The 20,291-nt window shown below is 38.7% G+C and overlaps 1 protein-coding gene across 1 annotated transcript in view; it reads right to left on the reverse strand.

The window, feature by feature from the left end:
• Positions 1-20,291, reverse strand: part of TMED10 (transmembrane p24 trafficking protein 10) — a 34,031-nt gene that overhangs the window by 13,047 nt on the left and 693 nt on the right. The window contains exon 3 of the mRNA XM_005883586.2: positions 4,004-4,115. Coding sequence (XP_005883648.1) covers positions 4,004-4,115 — 112 coding nt within the window. The remainder of the gene's footprint in view (positions 1-4,003; positions 4,116-20,291) is intronic.

A 20,291-nucleotide genomic window follows, 5' to 3' on the forward strand; every position in this document is an offset into this window, starting at 1 on the left:
TAGCATTATTCAAACACAAGTGAAACCACAAAGCCACTCAGGCTGGTCTGAGTCCAGACTATACAATCTCTTGCACAAAACAGCCAACCTAATTCCCATCAGCGGTTCTCAACCTGTGGGTTTCGACCCCTGAAAATACATCCTGCATATCAGATATTTACATTATGATTCATAACAGTAGCAAAATTACAGTTATGAAGTAGCAACGAAAATAATTTTATGGTTGGGGGTCACCACAACATGAGGAACTGTATTAAAGGGTCGCGGCATTAGAAAGGTTGAGAACCATTGCGTGATATCAAGACCATAAAGGGTCTCCATTGTAAAAAGACTCATTTATTTCTCTCTACATTTTCCTGGAAAAAAACCAACCTTTTAAAAAGTGTTCCCAAGACTACAAGTTCTCCATATCAGAATAAACAGAGAACACATGTAAACTAGAAATTGAGTGCTTATTATATGTCTGTGTGCGTGCACGTATATATTTTAAAAATTAGTTCCCAGGCATCTGCATGCACAGCATCAGCAGCATATAAGAAAGAAATTCAGAACAAAAGATATATTTAGGGTAATGTTTAGGGTTAGAATTAGAATAGGTTAATGGCTAGGTTTAGGTTTAGGGTTAATTTTAAACTTTTTAAACAAGTTTATGTACATGAGACACATATCTATACAGATATATAGGATGTCCCAATAAATGTGTACATGCTTTAACAGCTGATAACTTAATTTTCACTCCTTTTCAGGTTTGATTGATTTAAAATAATGGGTGAAGCCAGACTAAGCTTTGAACAAAGAAAATTTATCCTAAAGTGCCATTAAACTTTTTTTTAATTGGGACACATAAAAGATAAAAGTTTATGGTACAGAGCCAGCAACAGTCGATGAATTGAGGACACACAAATACCAAACAAAATGATGCTTGATGTTTGAGATTCCATTGCTTCATGTTATCAGCAGTGCCTGGACTGTAGAACGGTCATCAGTTTGAAAACAGGCATTGACAAAAAAAAATTATTTCTGTAGATTCTTTTAATGTTGTGAAAATGAACTGTATGTTAAACACTGACTTTACAATCATTCAAAGTGTGCATAGATTTTTTGGGGCACCCTGTATATATTTAAATACTTAAATTTTACATATATATCTTCAAATGTCTAAATAACTAGTAAGTGATGTACTATTAGAAGAAGCCACATTAACCTCTTTGCTATTTCTGAGACATGCTCAGCGTTTCAAAGTGTTTTTTCTCCAAAGACCTCATTACCACCTGACTTTATTTTTATTGTCTGCTCCAATGAAAATGTAATGTCCAAGAGAGGAGAGACTTCCGTTTTATTCATTGCTATATCCCTAACACCTAGAACAGTACTTAATATATAGGGCACTTAATAATTATTTGCTAAATGAATCAACTGACTGAGAAATTAAGAAGGCTAGACTGTTGAGGAAAGTTCTCTAAAAGAACTAAAGTTAAACTCATGCTTAAATGGGAAAAGAGCATTCCAGTAAATGAGTAAATGTGACATGTTTAGAGGGCAGAGCAAACCAGACTGGCTGGGGGTCTGATGAGTAGTGGAAGATAAGGCTGGAGTGAGAGTATAAGGCAGTGGTTCTCAACCTTGGCTGCACATTAGAATCACATGGGAATCTTTTTAAAATCCTGATTTCTGGGCCTCATCCTCCGGAAATTCTGTTTCTTTGTTATGGGGTGAGGCCACAACATTAGTAACAAAGAAACAGAATTTCCGGAGGATGAGGCCCAGAAATCAGGATTTTAAAAAGATTCCCAGGTGATTCTAATGTGCAGCCAAGGTTGAGAACCACTGGTATAAGGACTATTAAATACCTAAAGTCCGGTCCAGCTCAAAAATTGTATGATTCAGGTTTCATTCTACAGATCAGGAACATTATTGCTACTACCAAAAAGGGAGGCGCCATTTTGGGGCTCAGCCCATCTGGTTTCCAGATGATCTAATAAATTTACAATTCTTTACCAAAAAAAGAAAAAGAAAAGGGAAAGCTTTTGAAAAAAGGACTATCATAATGAAAAATATGTTTTAGGAGATAAATCTGGTACCAGTATTTGGATATATTAAAAACAGGGGTATTAGTTACAAGGCTAATGACATTTAAAAGATTAGAGTTCAGATTTGTGTGGTGACAGATATAGAAGAAATTTTGAAAGAAGTATCAGCATAACTTGATGATAGACTGGAAAAGACAAAAATAATTTCAAAAATATGAGCTCAAGTAACTGGAAGGATAGTGGTAATACTGATGAGAGAGGGGAACTAGTTTAAAAGTTCATGACATCTTAGTTTTGAGGTAAGAGTAGCACAACCATGTCGAAATATCTCAACTGTTGTTGAGACATCTTGGAACTGATAGGGGTGGGGGCAGGGAAAAGGATATCAGTCATGAAATCGCTATTAAAGTATTGAATTTTCTACTAATCTATTATTCCATTTACTTCAGGCAAACACCCTTACCTTTAGGCTCACTTGACCCATTTTAGATCAAAGGAGTCAATTCTTGGTTAACTGTCAAAAGCACCAAGTTGATCTGCTATTCCTGGGACTCTACTAGAGCCGTTGGCCAAGGTGCTTGCTTTTCTGCTAGGATCGGATACTCTGAACATTCTATAAATGTGAAAATGCCAGAAGTCCTTTTGCTACCATACACAGAGAAAGCCTGAGAATAAAGTCAAATGGAGGAAAGGAAAGGTAGAGTTCCAACAATGTTGTTAAAACCCCAATATCCAGCCTAGCCTGAGGTCAGCACCACCATTAAGACTTCCCAGTTCAGAGAGTCAAATGGTCTTCCTCTTCTTTCTCTCTTTTAAAAAATATATATTTTTATTGATTTCGGAGAGGAAGGGAGAGGGTGAGAGAGATAGAAACATCAATGATGAGAGAGAACCATTGATCGGCGGCCTCCTGCATGCCCTATACTGGGGATCGAGCCCGCAACCCGGGCATGTGCCCTGACCAGGAATCAAACTGTGACCTCCTGGTTCACAGGTCAGCACTCAACCACTGAGCCATGCCAGCTGGGCCTCTTCTTTCTCTTTACGCCAGTTTGAGTTATGTTTTTTGTATCTTGTAGCCCAAAAGGGTCCCAAATAATATAACAAGTATAAATACAGACAGCTTTTAGAATCTAGTGTCCTTAAGAGTGAATGAATAGGAAGTAAAGGGGAATCTGCCTTTTCACCCACCACTGATAATCAGAAAGCATTGGGTAACCAGCTTAAAGGTTACTATGGGATCTTGGTCTTGAGATGCACAGAAGATTCCATAGCAAGATATTAGGACTAGAAAATAACAAGTGCTCTGAAGACCAAAACTGCTTTGGACTTTGGAGGATACTGAATAACATTCCATTCAATGTTACTTTGTGATAATGTTGATGAGATGCCATAGGATCTTAACTCTTGTTTATATCAATTAGTCCATGGTAAAACTGGTTTCATTATATGTCGTTTCGCTTAAAGTTGCAGAACCTATCAACAACATTAGTCCTAGCTGGTTTGGCTCAGTGGGTAGAGTGTTGGCCTGGGGACTGAAGGGCCCTGGGTTTGATTCCAGTCAAGGGCACATGCCTGGGGTTGTGAGCTTGATCTCCAGTAGGGGGCGTGCAGGAGGCAGCCTATCAATGGTTCTCTATCATTGATGTTTGTCTCTCTCTCCCTCTCCCTTCCTCTCTGAAATCAATAAAAAATATATTTTTTAAAAAAACAAAACAACATTAAGTGATGACTTACTATGTTTTCTAGCATCTATACCAAATTAAACTCTTTTCATTCAAGCCCAGTGTATCACAGCATTTAAAAAATGCCTACTCCTGCACATGAAGAATGATACTTTCACTTATATGTGTGTGCACCCCAGCAAGTGTAGTTTTCATTTCCTCTTCCTTCTGGCCTAAGAGAGAAAGTTCATGCTCTTTCTTACTTGGGAGAAGATACTTAATTCAGGGACAAACACACTGATTACTTACCCTTGCTCTCAAAACACACTTCAAACATGTCATAATCTTCAGTGGTAAAGGCAAATGCCCCCTTGGTTGCATCCTCCTTGGAGTACAGAATATGGCCAGCAGAATCTGTGATCTAAAATAAAAAAGTAAGTAAGAGCAGGAAGCAAATAACACTCAGGAAGGAAACTGATAGAAACTGGAGAAATAGAAAGAAACACTGTCTATAAAAGACATTTATCATAATGATGACCATGTTCCAACTATTCCCAAAGACAGGAATAGGATGAGAGGATGAAGCCCAAATACAACAAATTTCATTCATTCAAGCTGCCTATCCACACTGTAGGTTAAAATCTGTTGGCACTATAGAATGACAGTTGAGATATAAATTGGGTTTAGTAGCAAAGGTTCACTTTATAGAATGTAGAACAGTATTTCCCAGAAAGGGATATGTCACAAAAATGGAAGTGGACGATTACCAAAAAAATATACTACAAAAAGAATAAAGATACATAAGAACACATCTCTTCTGTAAAATAATTCTTGATAGGGTTGAGAGGTGGGGAGTGGAATGGGATATCTGATATAAGGAGAGAAGGAAAAGAAGGCATGCACAGAAAAGAAAATCTGGTAGCTGTATTCCTCCAAATGTCATGCTAATTTGTCAGTGGCTACCTGGGATGGGAAAGAAGCCCAGGGATAAACAAAAAGTTCTCCTAAAGAAGGCATCCTCGGCTTCCACAAATGATAATGCCTTTCTTATAGGTTGTTAGCTTTAGGTCTCCAAACTTAAACTGCTCCATTCCTAGAGAATGGCCTGTAAAGAAGGGAATTACATGGTAACATGACAGATTGGATCTCAGGCTTCTTTTCTAAAGCATATGCTGTCTTAGCAGAAGGCAATTTCATTATCTAAGGCAGACGCTACTTGCAATGTGCAACACAAAAGTAGTGGCTTCATTATATTAAACTGGATATTCTAACGCTGTTTTTAAAACAAGATTCATTTATAAGTGAGATTTTAAATTTAAAAACTGAGTAGCACACATATAAGCCTATCTATTTAAAGCACTTCACTAGTTATTTCTGAGTAGTGAGTTTTCTTTATACTTTTAGTTTTCTCTCAATTTTCTACAAAGGCACATATCACTTACAGTCTGAAACAAAGTTATTTCGTTTTGAGGGGAAAAACATAATAACTAAAGAATAGTTATCACAGATAAGACAAATTTTAAATGATGGGTTAATTAAAAAGGTTTTATGACATCTTCTAAATTCCCTAAAAATAGCCCTAACCGGTTTGACTAGGTGGATAGAGCGTCAGCCTGCGGACTGAAGGGTCCCAGGTTCGATTTCGGTCAAGGGCATGTACCTTGGTTGCGGGCACATCCCCAGTAAGGGGGGGGGGGGGTGTGTGCAGGAGGCAGCTGATCGATGTTTCTCTCTCATCGATGCTTCTAACTCTCTATCCCTCTCCCTTCTTCTCTGTAAAAAATCAATAAAATATATTTTTAAAAAATAATAAAAACAAATTCCCTAAAAATAACAGCAGTAATAGTAAACAAGTATCTTCTGCCATGAAAGATGCTGATCATTCATGACGGTCAAGCATTTAAGATCCCTCAATCTGCATTGGTCACTGGGGATACAAGGATGTGTAAGATAGCTCCTACCTTTAAAGGGCTTAAGAATCTAAATGTGGAGAGGAATAAGAAAGGAGACCACTACATTGTGAAAAGTGCATTACTAGAGGTATGCACAGGTGCCCCGGGATTATGGAGGGTCAGGGAGTGTATCATGAAAGAGATGACACATGAGCTGAGTCTTCAAGGATGAGTTGCAATTTAGGGAAGAATTGGGGAAAAGGCATTCAGGATACAAGAGACAGCAAATATGAATGCCTGGGGTCCAGGAAAAAAACAAAACAAAACATGGTATCATCATAATACCAGTAAATGGTGCTTACTGAGCACTGACTAAGTGTCAAGTACTATGCCAGGTGCTTTATACGCATTTTAATTTAATCTTTACTATAACTCTATAGGTAAGAACTATTATTTCCCCCATATTCCACAGGAGAAAAGTGAGGCTCAGAAAGACTAAGAGGCTGGAGAGGTACTGACACGCTCATGTAGAACTGTAACAACATGCTAAGAAGTTTAAATTTCACTGAGTACAAAGTGGAAAGGCAATGAAGAATTTGAAACAAGAGAGTGCTGTGATTCAATTAGGAATTCAGAAAACATGAATCTGATACTACTAGGAAGACAGACTCAAGAGGGACAATACTAAAGATAAGAAGATGGGTTAGGACACTATTCTGGTACTCCAGATTAAAAATAATGAGGGCTGGCCAGGCTGGTGTAGCTGAGTGGTTGAGCATCAACCTATGAACCAGGAGGTCATGGTTCAATTCCCAGTCAGGCCATATGCCCGGTTTGCAGGCTCAAACCCAAGTGTGGGACGTGCAGATTCTCTCTCATCACTGATATTTTATCTCTCTCCCCCTCTCCCTTCCTCTCTGAAATCAATAAAAATATTAAAAATAAAATAAAATAAAAACGATTAGGGCGACTTTGAATATAGAGAAAAGGTGACAGATTGGAGGGATTTTAAGGAGGAAAGGACCACAGGACAAAACCAAAAAATAAATGCCCTGAAGGATCAACTGAGCAACATAACAGAGTCTAATGGACCAGTATAAGTCCATAGGGTGTGGTTGACAATGTGGAAAACTGGAAGGGTCTGTCTTAAGGAAGAAAACAGTGACATGCCAGGTTTTCAAATCATCCAATTTTTCAAAAGAAGTTGTGGACATTTTAACTTTTATTTGAAATCTCCTAATTTTTAAATCCTCACAACAAATCCCAACATTTGAAAAACTATCTCAAGACCAAACAAAAGATGTCTATAGGACCGAGTTCCTCTGATCCACCAATTTCTGATCTTTGCATAGGACAGGAAGAAAACTGACTAAAATTACATAAAAGAACTGGGGGACAACACTAAGGTCTCAGCTGAGATCGTGGACCATAGATTTCTAGCAGCCAGGATGCAAAAGCAGAGAAAAGTATTAAGTGATTTAGGCTTGGGGTTCTGCAGCTGAATGGTTTTGAAGGCTAAGGGGATAAAGGAATTATGCTATAAACTTTTTATACATATTCTTTAATCCTCACAATCACTCCATAAAAGCCAGTCTTATCATCCTCATTTTACTGACGAGGAAACTTAGTAACTTGTCCATTATCACCGAGTTAATAAATTGTGTATGTGCATTTGAAGCAGTCTAAAACCCATGTTCTTTTCACATTCCATGTTGCATCCCCACAAAAGGAATGTCTGAAATAAGTGGTATGCAAAGATGCCAAGAAAGACTAACAGAATCTGATGAATTATTTGGGTCAGTGCATGGCAGAGAACCTGTGAGTCTTCTTGAGTGGGACATGGCACTTTTCAGTCTGTATTCTCCTCCTTAGAGATTAGCAGGCAGCCACAAGGTAAAGTCCTTGATGTCAGCAATAACTAACAGATAATCTGCAAACGAATACATAGTCCTAAAGATTCTAAAAGACCTCAACTAAAAGAAAAATCCTAATAAAGAACTACTTTAGAACCTGGGATACACATATCATAGGGCAAACAGGTCTGGGAATGAGTAAAATCCCAGTGATGTGTAGTCACCAGTGTGGTGCCACTCTTCCTTTCTTCAGAATCTATTCATCCATCAGATATTCACACTTCCCCACTTTCCAGTCCCCAAAAGCACAATGACAATTCCTAAGAGTAAAGAGGAAGCTCAAAAAGACAGACTCTAGGAATAACAGATTTTCACATTCGAAGCTGATCTAAAAACTCAAATTTGGATTTGGCTTCTATGTATAAAGTTACAGAAAATGTAGAACTTCTCCAAGGCACACCTGGATAAAAATAAGTTTCTGAATTTGCTCAGTGTACTAGCTTAGTTCTTAAGGGAAAAAGGAAAGGATTACAGGTTGCTAGAAATGTTTAAATGTAAATGAAACCAGTAGAGGACAGCAGGAACTAAACATCGAGGGTATAAGTACTGCACAGTCATCACAGAAGAAATCATCTTCAGTCAGGCAGGGAAAGAGGCTAGGTCACTGGCCTACAACAAACAACCCAACTTAATTGGGCTTACAAGATTTGGCACACATTTGCCATCTTATGTCCTAGAATAATAGCTTATGATCTCTTTGTATTCTCCTAAGATATTAAAAGGGTTCTTTAAAAAAGTTATTAATTTAAGGAAACTCTATAGATGATAAAAGAATCTAGATGCAGGTCAAAACACTCTTAAGGTATTGGCAAAAATCCTTTATCGAGTAACTTGCAAAATGAATCAAGAAGTCTGTCATGTTCTTCTGAAAGGCTCTGATACAATCCACTCTTCCAACTGGTACTTGGAGCGATAAAAACTGTTTAAATTTTCCTCTACTTTGTACTGAGGAACTATAATCATGGTAGAACATCTTGCTTTGTTGTTTCTTTCTATAATATCTGAAAATGTATTAAAAGTTCATTATAGGGCAAAAGCTCAAATACTTTATGAGAGGCTGAAGACAAAGGACCCATCACTGCATGTACCTTCTTCAACATGAAATTTACCTCCCAGAATAGTGTGTGATAATGATCACAATTCTCTTGGCGCCTCCACATTTCTATATTCCTTATGATATTGAGTTGACAGAACTATATATGAGGGTATTTGTCTAGAAATTTGGAAATCCATGCAGACAACTTGACAACTTAACCTTCAGGTCAGGCTCTAACAGATCCTAGAATTTTTCTGAAAATCAATCGATTTTCCATGTAGTTCATAACTGTGCAGCTATTTTAGGAGCCAAATCACTGATCTTAAGGGTAAAAAAAAAATAAATCACATGACCCCAACATAATTACATAAATCAGCAGGTAGCTAAAATTAGGGAATAGAAAACTGGGCCAAGCTAAATGACTAGCCAGAACTGGCAAAGTCTATTAGGCCAAAATGATGGTTTTAAATTTCCTTTAATTAAGATGTTCTAATTATAGATCACCTTAAAAACTCACCTGGTTTCTCAAGAATTTAGACTTTACTTTTTTCTTCTTCTTCTTAAATTTTACTAGAGAACCATCTTGGTAGTGTTAAATAACTGCCACTTTCACCTACCATAATAGCAATCCCTTAAAGGATTCCTTTCTTCACTTTTAACAATAAAAACATGTATAATACATATTGTAAAGTTCTTAATTAAACAAGGGTAATATCAAGCTATAAAATTTGCCCATATAACATCAAAGGATAGGAAGTAATAAAGATTTGTTTCCAGATAACACCTTCTGGAGAAAAGCAAACCAAAGGTCACAACTTAAAAAGTACTGGAAAAGCTGTTAATTGTATGTGCAGAGTAGCTGATGTCAAGAATATGTGAATATTCTCACACTGAAACTATCAAGTATGTAAGAATACAGGCCACTGGGAATATAAACTCATTTAGAACTAAATTTTCTTGGACCATTCTAGGCAGTGGCTGGAAAACAGGTTCTTGAGCAGGTCCTGCTTCTGAAGCCTGCTCCTATTCCTTTACCAAACAGTCAAGATAATAAATACCTGCTTACTTCAAAAGGATTTTAAAGTAGCTTAGGCCCAAACACTAGGCAAATAAAGCAATTAGGACTAAAAAAGAATAGAGTTCTCCTGGAAGAAGAAAACAAACAGGCATCATCAAGAACCTGAACTGAGCAAATGAAATCTGCATTATAAATTTGACTCAAGTTTTCTGGAAGCCAAGATTAAAAGATTAAGAGAAACACAAGTTGGGTTACATATAATTTATTTTCTAATGAAATCTCACAAATTTATCTTCAGAGATAATTTTCCTGGAACTAAACAGCAAGAACAACTTACCAGGAAGGTCCTTGCAAAAGGACTGTGACCAATAGACTCTCCATTTTCAACCATGGCCTTCCTACAGTTCCAATGGGAGCGTTTAGTGACCTTCCGTATGATCTGCCTGACCTAATGTAGAGGAGGGACCTGAAGGAACTAGATGAATGCTCCTGTGCTCTGCTTCTCTGTCCTTCAGCACTTCTCTCCCTATTCTACCTCCTCTTGCAGCTCATAGACTTCCCAGTCTTTCTCTAAAGTTGCAAGAAAGCTGAGACTACTTTTGGCCACTCGCTATTACCAGTCTGTTTAAAAAAAAAAAAAAAAAAGTGCCAGGAAAAGATGTCTTAAAAATAATACTATCCACCCAGATCTCATGTCCTAATGACATTCTTCAATAAAAAGAACCAGGTCTCCTTGGAGAAATGGCTGATCCTGAGATTGAGGCAGGAAAAATACAAGATGAGCCTGGAGCTTGTAGTGCCAAAAAGTAAGGAAGTGCTCAAAAACAAAATAAAACAGAAAAACAAGAATGGAGATATGTCAACGGGATACAGGAGCCACATGAAAGCACTCCCAATCGTCAAAGCTGAAATAATTTGAGTGCCCAGTCAGAATGGCTCAGTGGTTGAACATAGACTATAAACCAGGAGGTCACCTTTTGATTCCTGGTCAGGACACATGCCTAGGCTGCAAGCTCAATTCCTACTTTGGGGCGTGCAGGAGGCAGCCAATCACTGATTCTCTCTCATCACTGATGTTTCTATCTCTCTCTCCCTCTCCCTTCCTCTCTGAAATCAATAAAAATGTATTTTCTTTAAAATGAAATAATACGAGCAACAAAAAAGTAGCATTTGGACTATAATCCAAAGTATAAAATAAATATCCATGAATCCACACTATTATAAATTAAACAAACAAACAAACAAGGGAGAAGAGACAGATCTCCTGTGCAGGAGACTCTCAAATAATTTACGTAGAAACAGCACCCTCAAGGAAGTTAAGAATAACTCCCCACTGACCATAGTGACTTCCCTGCAAAGAGCACAGTATGGAAAAGGGAAAGAAGTGATCTGACAATGGAGAAACCTGACAAACACAACCTCAGCCAGGTGATCACGGTCAATATCAACAGTGATAAATCATGTTGATGGCAAGTTCCCTTGATGTGATGTGATGTGATGTGATGAAAATGACATTTTACCTCTGTAATCTTCCTCCCCCAGATCCATAATCCCAACAGAGGGGCATCCTATAAAATACTTGACTAATACACCTCAAAACTCACAAGGTAGTCACAAACAAGAAAATTCTGAGAAACTGTCATAATCTAGAGGAGCCCAAAGAGATACGACTAAATGTAATATATCCAGGATAGGATCTTGGAACAGAAAAAATGACAATAGGCACAATTAAGGAAATAAGAATAAAGTATGGACTTTAGATAATAATAATGTGTCAATACTGGTTCACTCGGTGTGACAAATGTACATACCAATGTAAGATGTTAATAGGGGAAACTGAATGTGGGGTATATGGGAACTGTACTATCTGCACTGTTTTTCTGTAAATCTAAAACTGTCCTAAAATAAAAAGTTTATTTAAAAAAAATTGTGTACTATCCAAAAGAATAAAGTCAAGAACACATATATATACACACATATCTCCAGAGTCTCAAGAAATTCTTAGTCTACTCAGAGCCAAGCAAGCAAACATTTTCACATATTTTTTATGAGGTATATTACAAATAATTTGAACAAGTCTAAACCTACTCCTGGAAAAATGACATATGATCCATGGAGGAGGTGGCAAGTATGTGTCTTCCTGCTAGTATAGGTCACACGGTATTTTCATTTGTTGAATCAGCTTCATATCGTACCAGTCCAAGACTATGGTAGTGTTTTTTTGTTTTGTTTTTTAAACCTTCTTTTCCTGGAGTGCTACCATAGCAGCAGAGGTCAATCAGCTTGTGGCTTTGCTGTAGTTGGTGAAAATCTGATGGTGTAATCTCCTTCAAATAGGCTCCTACCTGTACTCCATCAGGTTTATGATCAGTCTGTAGTATAATACTGAATATAAAATGTGTACATATTATTTTAAGGAAAACCATCAACTTTGTAGCTCCTTAATGACAAACTCTGGAATTTAGAATCAGCAAGTCCCTTGTAGAGCTCTATACATTGAATAAAAATGAACTGAAACAGAGATACCTACCCTTTTCTCTCTTTGAGACAGTAAAGCATAGCAGTTAGACTAAAGATTCTAGAGTCAGACCTCAGGTCTGTGTTCAAATAAGAACTGTGCCACTTACTAGCTGTAAGGCCTTGGGTATGATCCTTAACCTCTCTGTGCCTCATATGTAAAATAAGGACAACAGTATGAACTTCACGAGGCTATTGTGAGGATTAAATTTAACACAAAGGCCCTGGAACAGTGTCTGGCACATGGCAAGCACTCAATAATGTTATCATTGTCATTATTCGAATTATTATAATTGTTAGAGATAACTAAGAACTCCATAAACATTTAGAACACCAACCACAGTTCCAACCTAACAGTGCTAATGGATGGCAAAGTAAATGAAGTTTGCTACATTGACTAAATCCCGGGATGGTTAGGTCCCAAATGGGTATTGCATGAAAACAAAAAGACAGACAGGTAAACTCTTAAGGAAGTAGCAGCAAGATGTAGAACCTGAAGAGGTACCAAAATGCCTAACAGAGCAGGTATTCAACAAAACCTTTAGCTAACAGGGATAGCAAGAAATGCAACATGACTCCAGCATTTCCTGCACGTATTTTTTAACCTGATGAGTAATAAACTACCTGGGGGAGGGAAGAGAGGATGGTGTGTGCATATATAATGATCAGAGGTTGTGGGTCTACACTCTTCATTTACTCTAAGATATAAAAAAAGCAGAAAGAACTACCAATCATTGAATGTGTTGTCGTCTTAGACTAGAAAAATAGTATGAGAAATACCTTCAAAAGACTACCACAAGTTACCACTGTTCTCTAACATGAGGAATATGGACAACTCTAACAGCCTAGAACAGTGATGGCGAACCTTTTGAGCTTGGCGTGTCAGCATTTTGAAAAACCCTAACTTAACTCTGGTGCCGTGTCACATATAGAAATTTTTTGATATTTGCAACCATAGTAAAACAAAGATTTATATTTTTGATATTTATTTTCTATATTTAAATGCCATTTAACAAAGAAAACTCAACCAAAAAAATGAGTTCGCGTGTCACCTCTGACACGCGTGTCATAGGTTCGCCATCACTGGCCTAGAAGCTATATTTAATGGCGTAAAATGAATTTATCCTGATCTTTTAACAAGAGCAAATACCAACTCCGCGTCTGAGTCCCTGAAATCAAAGAATCACATCTAGAGCTCACCCAGAACAAAGTCAAACTTAGGCCACAAACAGCATTTAGCAACACTAAATTCTTTAAAATTTCCAACACAAGTCAGCGATGGCATAGCACAGCAAAGAAGTATTGCTTGCCCTAGCCGGCTTGGCTCAGTGTATAGAGCGTCAGCCTGCGGACTGAAGGGTCGCGGGTTTGATTCCGGTCAAGGGCATATGCCTGGGTTGCGGGCTCGACCCCCAGTAGGGGGCGTGCAGGAGGCAGCTGATCAATGATTATCTCTCATCATTGATGTTTCTATCTCTCCCTCTACCTTCCTCTCTGAAATCAATAAAAATATATATATATTTTTTTTTTAAAAAAAGAAGTATTGCTTAAGGAGGCTTGTCGAAGTGTTGAAAACTAGAAATGGAAAATTTCCAGGCACTGGTATGATTATGGATAGATGGTCTCTTCCTGCTTCTATCAGCATTTGCTCCTAACTCAACATCAGCAATATGTCATGCTTGACTGAGGAGGGGGAGGGGCAGTTGGGGGAAGAGAAGAAGGGAGAAAGAGGAAGGGAGAAGGAAAAACCAGTTACTGCCCTAACAATACTACTGCGTGGGTGAAGCCAGATCAAATGTTTTTTTTCATACTGTTCCAAAGTTATTTACGGTAAAAACCTCCAGTGTGTCCCTTTTAGGCACAAACAAAGCCTTGTTCTTTCTTAACAACTAGTCCCTTGACTTCCCACACGTTATGTAGAACAATGAGGTCCAGCACAGGATAAAGCAGATGACATCAACCTCCCTCAAGTCAGAGATTTGTTTGGGAGCCCAAATTCTGGTTTGTGGCCAGCTGGCTCATTTTACAGAGGGCTCTACTGTCCAAGCTGCTAGGTTGCGTAAGCGTATGGGGGCAATGGCTCAGGATCAACCACCAGTCAGCAATTCACACAAGAAACAGCATAGAAGACACCGCACCTCACTAGATTACCTCTATAAATCTGTTCCATTTCCCTAGAAACTGGATTCAGTGTTCAGATGTCATAAAAAAAGATATGGCATACAATTTCAAATTCTAAGCAGCTCCCTTTCTCTAGATTGGTTCAAAACAGATATGACTGTGGATAACTAACTGTTCACTGAATAGGAGAGATTTAAATGATGTATCATACCATGTAGTTTTTATGGAGAAGAAAACACAGTCAGGTTTTAATTTAAAACTAGACATTTTGGATACAGTACGGAAAGAAACTAGATTTTAATACTATTGAATGCTAATGTACCAATCACCCTTCTGTACTAAACCACCTATTTATTGACCTGTTTCTAACCCATTGGACAACAGTCATAGCAAATATAAATTTGAAAGAGACACAGCTTTCCCAACAGAAAAAGATCAGCCCTCAGTACAGACACCGATAGTAATAAGCTGAAATATAACTGTTCCAAATAAAATCATCTCAAAATTATAGTGCATGCGCACACACAAACGTCTTTTATCTTTTCACACAGATTTTAGCAGAGGGACCGGGGCTTAATAAGCCAATGGTTTCTCAACTGCCAAGAAGCTTCTTGATAATTGTTAGGCTTAAATTGTGATAGGCCTGTAACTCAAGGCTGAACTCTTCAAATGATCTATTTAGCTTTCTCATCTATAAGCTAGTTAGGAAAGATAGGGACCATAATTGAGTAAATATCCAAACTTAAAAATCTCATTTAGCAAAGTGAATTGTTAATTTTCTCTCTTGAAAAATGACAATGAAAAAAATGTAGACCAATTAGATTATTTGGAAGAGGCTCAACAAGTATAAATGACTTAAATTATTACCATTGGGCTTTTCTTTCCTTTCTGGTGATGATTATGACAACTCCCCACAGTTGCCTTTTCTCTTTCTGTAATTTATTTCCAAAATATAAATCACCCTTAGACAACAACTCATCTCATCCCCTAAAATTAATTCATCCTCCATTTTCCACTATTAACAAGCACCCTAAATAATAAATGGTACTGGAGCCTATTAAACTATGATGGTATCATCTAGTCTTAATGAAATGTGATTTCCAATTCAAAATCAAAAGAGATGAGATTCTGACCACACAAAAATACTCTTTATGCCATCAATCATTCCCTAGCTCTATCACTTGATTTTTCAGTATAGTACTTAATCACTACCTATTATGTGTATTTGTTAAGTTGTTTTTTCTCTGTTCTCCACCAGAGTTCAAGGACCTTGTTTGATGTTCATTTCCATATCCCCAGCTAGGTCTGGAATATACTAAATATTAAATATTTACTGAGTGAATGGAAGAATCACAAACAAAATACTCAGAATTCCTCCCATTAAAATACTCTGTAACTGGTCGCTACAACGATATATGACTGGGAAGTCAGATTAGCAAGTCAATTATCATTCAAGAGAGAAGAGTACTAATATCTATGGCCTACCATAATGAGCCCTGTGCAATAAAGAACACATCTCAATAAGTCCTTCTATCAATTCTTTGAGATCTATCATCCCCATTTTATAGATAAGGGCCCAAGGAAAGGGTTAAGTAATTCCCCCAAGACCATGCACCCTGTAAGTGGTGAACTGCTGGGATTTAAACCCAAAACTGTCTGACTCCAGGTCCAGTCTCTTTCCAATGTACCACATAGCTCCTCAGTAACACTAAGATATTTAACTTAGTTGTACAATAATGCATATATAATACATTAAACTGAGGACTCAAAGGTGAATAAGACATCAAGGAGTTCACAAAGTAAGCACCATAATACATGAAAAGTGCCTTACCAAACAGGATGTAATGGGAGCAAACAGGAGGGGAGTATGGGCAAAGACTGGTCCAGATTAAGAGAACATTGTATTCAAATAACTGTAAGGTGTTCAGTACAGCTAGAGTTGGGAGTGGGAGGAGGAAGTGAAGAGAAAGGGAGAAGGAAAGATCAGAGATGAGGCTAGGATAGTGACAATTCATTTATGTTCATTTATCCCTTACACTGAAGCCCTAATATATGCCAGGCACTGTATTAGACACAAGCATTTCAATGATGAATGAGATAGTCTCTGCTCAAGGAGCTTTTAGTCTATGAGGAGATGGGTAAACTCACAGTACAACATAGAGTGACATATGATAACACTGATGTATTTATTGGACATTAAAGTGCTCTTTGACAGGAAGAAAGTGGATTAGACAGCTCAATCAAGGCACTATATTCTTCTAAGAGAGACTGCTTCATTCAGAGCAACAGCTAAATGCCAATCCCAGTTGACCAGGTTTTGCACTACACAAAGTCTCCAGTTCTCCTAACCTCAACCCAAACTCCTGCTGCTTGAACCAAGGATGGACATATGACCAAAGAGAAGACCCAGAATGTGGCCTGGCATAAAAGGAGCTGAACCAATCAGATATTTTTACGTTCAGGGGCTGCATTTCAGAAGTTGAATGATGCACAGAGAGAATCACTGAGGCAGAGTCTGGTCCACAAGTGGTCAAAATTTAAGAGAAAGCACAACTGAGCGAACAGATACTATGAAAAAGGTGGCAAACTGTGATAAAGAGCTGGATCAAACCCACAAATGTATTCTGTGGCCTACATAGTATATTAAAATTTTAAAAATAATACCCAGCTTGTGGTCTCTAAAATACCACTCCTCACAAAAAGGAACCAGAACTCCTTGGAGGAAAAGCTGCCTTCAGATCAGGGGTTGGACATACAAAAGATGCGCCTAGGACACCTTACTGTCCCACAAAACAGTGAAGCTATCAAAACCTTATGCCAGGGATTATGTCAAAAGGATAAGGGAGCCAGAGACATAACGAATGCAACTGACTAAACCAATGACTCTAAAAACTGAAACAAACAACAAAAAATAATTTCAGAATAATAGTTAACCCTCTGGACTACACTGGAAATGACAAGGGCAAGAATGCCTTACTGTGAAAAATGTCAATGAAAAGAATTGAATTCTGCCCTGGCCCATTGCTCAATGGTTAGGGCATCAGCCAGTGTACTGAAAGATCTTGGGTTCAATTCCCAGCCAAGGGCATGTACCTCAGTTGCAGGTTCAATCCCCAGGCCTGGTGGGGGTGTGGGGGGGGCAAGCGGAAGGCAACCAATTGATGTGTCTCTCTCACATCAATGTTTCTCTCTCTCCCCCCTCCCTTCTATTCTCTCTAAAAAAGAAATATCTTTGGATGAGGATTAAAAAAAAGAAAAAAAGAAATGAAGTCTATTTTTCCTACCTTTCCTATATGAATTATAAATTTTTGGCTAACCAAGTGGTCTTAAATTCTTTAAGAATAATTCCAGCCAATAAATATGGAAGGAATATAATTCCTTCCATAAATAATTTCATAACTTTAATGAAACAATAAATTCATACAAGTCATCAATGGACTCATAAGAGAAAAATTAATGGGAAGCTTTATAATGGAGGCTTCAGGGCACTACCATCTCAGTAGGCAGAATAATGGCATCCCCTGCCCTCCCACACCACCCAAAATGTCCACATCTGCCCAGCCAGTGTGGTTCAGTGGCTGAGCGCCAACCTATGAACCAGCAGGTCACACAGTTCGATTCCCAGTCAGGGCACATGCCTGGGTTTCCAGCTCAATGCCAGTAGGAAGCGTACAGGAGGCAGCTGATCAATGATTCTCTCTCATCATTGATGTTTCCATCTCTCTTTTCCTCTCCCTTCCTCTCTGAAATCAATAAAAATATATTTTAAAAAATCTTGTGAGGTGTGATTATAGCTGCATAACATTGTGATTTTGTTCATAGTTTTAAGAAATTCATGCAGCAGTATGCAGGACTGAAATCCATGATATCTGGGATTTATTTTTAAATAATTCAGCATAAAATGAGAATGGGGAAGCAATTACAATGAAAAAAGTGTGGCAAGATCCTATTGATCGGTGAATCTGGTTATTGGGTATATGGTCAACTGACTGTGCTCTTCTCCATAAAACTGAAAATAAATAATGCCAAAACCAATTTGAATTAAATGGTGACATTTAAAAATCAGAGGCTTGAATTTCTGACTTTGTTTGAATAATCAGATATGGCAACAAGGCCCATATCAAGAAATGAGTACTGACCATTCCAAATTAAGTTTCCAATACTCCCAGTTATCCCCCAATTATCATCACTGCTGTCCTTTTTCTTATACCTGGCTTAGTTCATGCATTTATGTTACCTACTTGACAACTCGGTTTAGGACCCCAGGAGTGATGAGAAGCAAGAGAACAGAGCAGGCATGGGGAGATAAACTGAATAATGGCAAAGTGCTAGCATATAGATACAGACTCCTACTGTTGACGTTCCTTCAGCAGCTTTGGACATAGACATAATTCCCATAAGGCCATGATGCACCATGCTTCTTATATTTATTAAGTGCTTACTAGAAGCAAGGCAGTATGCTTGACATTCTGAAAAATACAAACATGGAAATAATTCCTGCCCTCGGGATACTAACAGTCTAATAAGGAAGACAAGGTATAAACGTAAGTGGTTACAATGTAAGATGAAAATAAGTGAGTTTAGGATACTGTTCAGGGTGCCTCATATGTAAAATGCAAAGTATGGAGTGACCAAGTATATAAAGCTTCAGGAACAGATCATGAAGTCACTACAGGGCATGTTGGAAAACTGAAACTTTATCAGATGAGCACACGTACGCTGCTGAAGGATTTTAAGACACAATTACAAGTCAGATGGGGCAGCACTGCAAATGAGAGGGAAGTCTCCTCCACCGTTCACATCCTCTGATTCCAGGCACAGCATCTGTTGAAGAGCCAGAAGCATGACCCCCAAAATGTTACGCCATCATGGCTTTCTTGGCTAGACATTAGTTTGGTACCTGCGGAGACTAATAGAAGGATGGGTCACTGAGCAGTAGCCCTGCAAACAGTTTCTCTCTCTATTACCACGACTAGGTTCCAATACCTTACACAGAAACTATGGTCCCCTTATACCTAAGTGCTATTAAAAAGTAAAAATGAGGGGAGGGTGGGGGTAAGGAGGAGAGATCAACCAAAGGACTTAAATGCAAGCATATAGGCCTAACCAATGGACACAGACAACAGGGGGGTGAGGGCAGGAGTGAGGGAGATGGGGGGTAACGTGGGGATAAGGACACATATGTAATAACTTAATCAATAAAAAAATTTTTTGAAAAAGTAAAAATGTTTCTTACTATTCAGTCTAAGACCCATTCTGTTAAAAACAAAAATAAAACCACGTGCTTATTGTGAGTGAATAAAATGATCTCAAACGCAATCAATCTTAATACCAAATTACATGAGCGTTTCAAAGATCACACTCCGGTCACCCTAATGACAAAACGGGACCCAACCGGCGTCGTGGCGGTAACTGTCACCACCGGAGAGAGTAGGGCTGAGATTCACAAAAGGCCTGGCCGGGCCCAGACTCTGGGGAGCCAGGAAGGACAGCCCTGGAAGCCGAGACCATCGGATGGACGGTCTCAGTTTTAACAGACTAAATTGTCGTCAATTACAGGAATGACAAATAAAGAGCAAGGCGAGAACAAAATTCCAGCACTTTTCTTTCCCTTCACTTCCAAACCAAGAATCCGTTCCAGCCCCGGCATCCTCTCCGGGCCTCGGTGTCCTTAGGTGGGAAATGACGCTAATGCACCCGCTTCACAGAGGAGCGTCCGGACCACACGGAGATGTACGTAAAAGCACAAGATCGGACACAGCTAACGCTCAATAAACACCCGGTTTCATTATTCCCAGGAAGCGCCAATGCCTCCATCATCTTCCTTACAAGGGTGAAACCTAATTCTACCTCCACTATTGAGCGGGCTCTGCAGGTCGCAGGATGTCTTTGTGTCGATCCCCGCAAGTACCCAACATCTGAAGGCTTCTCTGGAGAATCAAGTTACAGTTCAAGGTACCAAAGACCAAAACAGACACGGGCCCCGCCAACGACCGAAGTGGGGGTCGCCCCGGCTCGGCGGTCACCACATCCGCCGAGGCCTCGCTCCCTTCTCCGGGTTCCCCCGCCTTGGCGCCCAGCCCCGCTCCGCCAATGCCAA

This window comes from Myotis brandtii, unplaced genomic scaffold (assembly GCF_000412655.1).
Source record: "Myotis brandtii unplaced genomic scaffold, ASM41265v1 scaffold793, whole genome shotgun sequence".
NCBI classification, from domain to species: Eukaryota; Metazoa; Chordata; class Mammalia; order Chiroptera; family Vespertilionidae; genus Myotis; species Myotis brandtii.